Below are 3,103 nucleotides of genomic sequence, written 5' to 3'. Positions count from 1 at the left end.
TTTGTCCGTGTTTGGCTCTCTCGCCGCACAGTGAAGCGTTCCCGCATTGACGTCACTTCCGGCTTCCCCCAAAACGAGTCGAAGGAATTTTCCCGCGATGTTCGAAATTATTGATATTTATCGGAACGGTATCGCTTTTTCTTTTTTAAACTGACGGTTCGAGATTACCAGTAGCCCACTATTTCATTGCACAACAGTTGTTGGGTTCGTGTCACAGGCTCTTTAACATGAGGTTATTGGAAAGACAGTAAAAGCATTTTTCCGGCTAGAAACCCTTTACTCACCGACTTGGGTGCGAGCCCAAAGAGGCCGTAAGGGAACTCCACGAAGACGCCGTACGACATGATGTTCTTGATCCAACCGACCAGCTGCATTCCTACTGTGATCTCAGAGAAGTCCTTGGCCACCACGCCTTCCTCCAGAGACCATCGCACTGTTGGCTTCTTGCTGACGATCTTTAAAGAGGAGCAGCTCAGGAAAACTGGGAAGATGTTCCTTTCTTACCAAAGGGTAGCAACACATTTCACACTGTACAGAACTAATCACACAAACTCTACTTTGTGATGTTTTGACAGAAAGGATACAACATGCTCTTTGGTCTTGCTGGAGCAGACGATGTTTGAGATGTTGTCTCCCTCCTGCAGGCTCTCCCACAGCAGAGGGCAGTTGGACATGTGATCGGAAAGGTGCATTGTGGGTAGCATGGCACGGTTTTCGTCAGGGAGGATGGCGACCTCCAGACCGTTGACTAACTTTTTCAGCACCTTGGCCTCCAGTTTCTACATCATACAAATACACAGGTTGAGGACAACATTTGATAAGATAAGATTTTAAAAACCCAGAGAGACAAGGTCTTGGACTCACCGTCCCCACCTCACAGTCAAACTGGGGCTGGGGGGCTTCCTCTTTGTCTCCCTCCACTGCCGCCTTAAAGGACAGCGCCATCTTCTCCTTAGCGGGGTCGCAATTGAGAACTTTAGCCTTTAACACCTGGGAAATCAATGGGAAACAAAAAAAGGAAATGAGTAATTGACAGCCAAAGGTTGGTTAACACTTAGATGCATTGATTTTGAAAATGTGGCCAATTTCATTTATTTTTTTAAGTCTGACCTACAGATTCCGACTTTCTTATTTTTTCTAAGAACTACAACTGCCAGCTCACATTTTTCTCATTTAAATTGGAGATGTAACGATATGTTCACAAAAATTGACTTTAAAAATGTTTAAATTAAAATCTCCAAAACTGTATTCAGTTACAGACATCTTTCTAAACTAAACAGATCTTCTAATTAAATGTTTCAACTTACTTGACAAATAAAATCAAACTGAAAGTAATGTGCAGTATATCCCACTCTGGCATTTATAAACCTAATATCATTTATATCAAATATGTATCCCATAAGCCTGGGCCAATATAATGAAGATTTAAGGATTCCATCTGGTGGTGAAAAAGAAAATCTATACTAAATCAAACGCTAACTAAAATAAAAATTGTTTTGATGGGCTCTAAATTTGTATTCACTTCCTGTTTGTGTGGCTGTGACGTTATGGTCTGTACCGCTATGTGCGTGACAACAAGCCCTCATATGCCAAATGCAACCGGCAAAAAAAGAGGATAATTCATAATGGTTCCAACATCCTGAACAAAAGACAGAGAAAAGTTGGCGGATCATTTTGACCGAGATAATCCTCCTCACCTGCCCCACGTAGAAGACCTCCTGCGGGTTGACGATGGGCTCCGAGCTGAGCTCGTTGGTCGGCACCAGGCCCTTCACGTTGTTGTAGAAACGCATGATGCAGCCAAAGTCTTTGATGCAGACGATGTAGCCGTGGGAGACGCGGCCGGGACGTGCATCGCTGAAGCTGAGGAACAGCGGCAGGGGGCTCTCCACCAGGGCCTTCTTCCTGGTCAGGCACAGCTTCTTATTCTCTGCGTCCACGGAGAGCACCTGGAGGAACATCATCACACAAACACAGCGGAATAAAACAAATATTCAAAATGACAGGTGAATCTGTAGGTTAGAGAATTTCTCTTTTGGATTCTTCACTGACCCGACATTTGATCTTCATGCCCTCTATGTACTTCTTCTCTGGGTTCTTCAGCAGGATGTCGGAAAGGTGTGTGCGGGGCACCAGGCCTTTGATGTGGTCAGACACATTCACCATCATGCCGTGAGGCAGCAGGACTGACACCGTGCCCTGAGAGGGGGAGACGGGGGACAAAGTGAGAGACAATAAACACAGCGAGTCCAGAATGAGTTATGAATAAATTGTTCATAAGTGAAAATATATTTTTCAAAAATATATTGTTACCAAGCATAAACTTCCTCACTAAATTGATTTAAAATGTTCCAGATAACTACACCAGGCACAAAATACAAAATCATTTCTGCCTCAAGAATTTGATAGAAAAATAGTATGTATTTAAGAAATGTGACTATATAAAAACAAATTGTCTTATTGAAAAGACTGGTATGGAATCCATTTCAGGGCTCAACATTATAATTGGCCCGCTGGCCCGGAAGCACTATTTAGACACCCCGTCACTGCACCTCTCAATATGATGCCAATATAAACAAGGTCTTCTGTCGGCTCTGTACATCAATGCCGACCTATGCTGACAAGTAAGTGAAGAGTAGAAAATAGAGATGTCCCGATCCGATCACGTGATCGGGGATCGGAGCCGATCACGTGATTTTCAAAAGATCGGAATCGGGAGAAAAAAATCGGGGATCGGGATTTTTTTCCCTTTTTTTTTAAAAATACTTTTTTTAAATGTTGTATTCAATGTTACAAAACAAAAATGACCATGTTCAAGTCTTAAAGTCATCCTGAGGCCTTAGTTTTGGTTTCAAATTACAGAACATCATGTATGTGTTGCTTCTTTGAGGCTTGTTTTCATAGACCTGGTTGCTTATTTCTCTCAAATCTGGCAACAGAGTGGGCAGGGTGCAGTGTCTAATTGTAGCAGTAAGCTAACAAGTACTGATAAGCTTTATTTTGTTTTGATCCAACTCTGCACAACTGAACTGATCCAATGCTGCTGTGAAAAAAAGAAGCTATATCCATGTTGGATAGAATATCCAATTTAAATAAAAAAATA

At 42.4% G+C, this 3,103-nt stretch overlaps 1 protein-coding gene across 1 annotated transcript; it reads right to left on the bottom strand.

The window, feature by feature from the left end:
* Positions 1 to 273: 273 nt before the first annotated feature.
* On the bottom strand, positions 274 to 2,199 carry LOC104963824 (protein RRP5 homolog; the record flags this gene model as incomplete). Its single annotated transcript, XM_010792462.1, has 5 exons — positions 274 to 455; positions 585 to 779; positions 865 to 990; positions 1,698 to 1,949; positions 2,053 to 2,199. Coding segments are annotated over 5 exons (902 nt in total), but the record flags the coding sequence as incomplete, so codon positions are not given.
* Positions 2,200 to 3,103: the final 904 nt, after the last annotated feature.

This window comes from Notothenia coriiceps, unplaced genomic scaffold, assembly GCF_000735185.1.
Source record: "Notothenia coriiceps isolate Sejong01 unplaced genomic scaffold, NC01 NC01_scaffold00036492, whole genome shotgun sequence".
NCBI lineage: Eukaryota > Metazoa > Chordata > Actinopteri > Perciformes > Nototheniidae > Notothenia > Notothenia coriiceps.
This window is presented reverse-complemented; position numbering and strand designations above follow the sequence as displayed.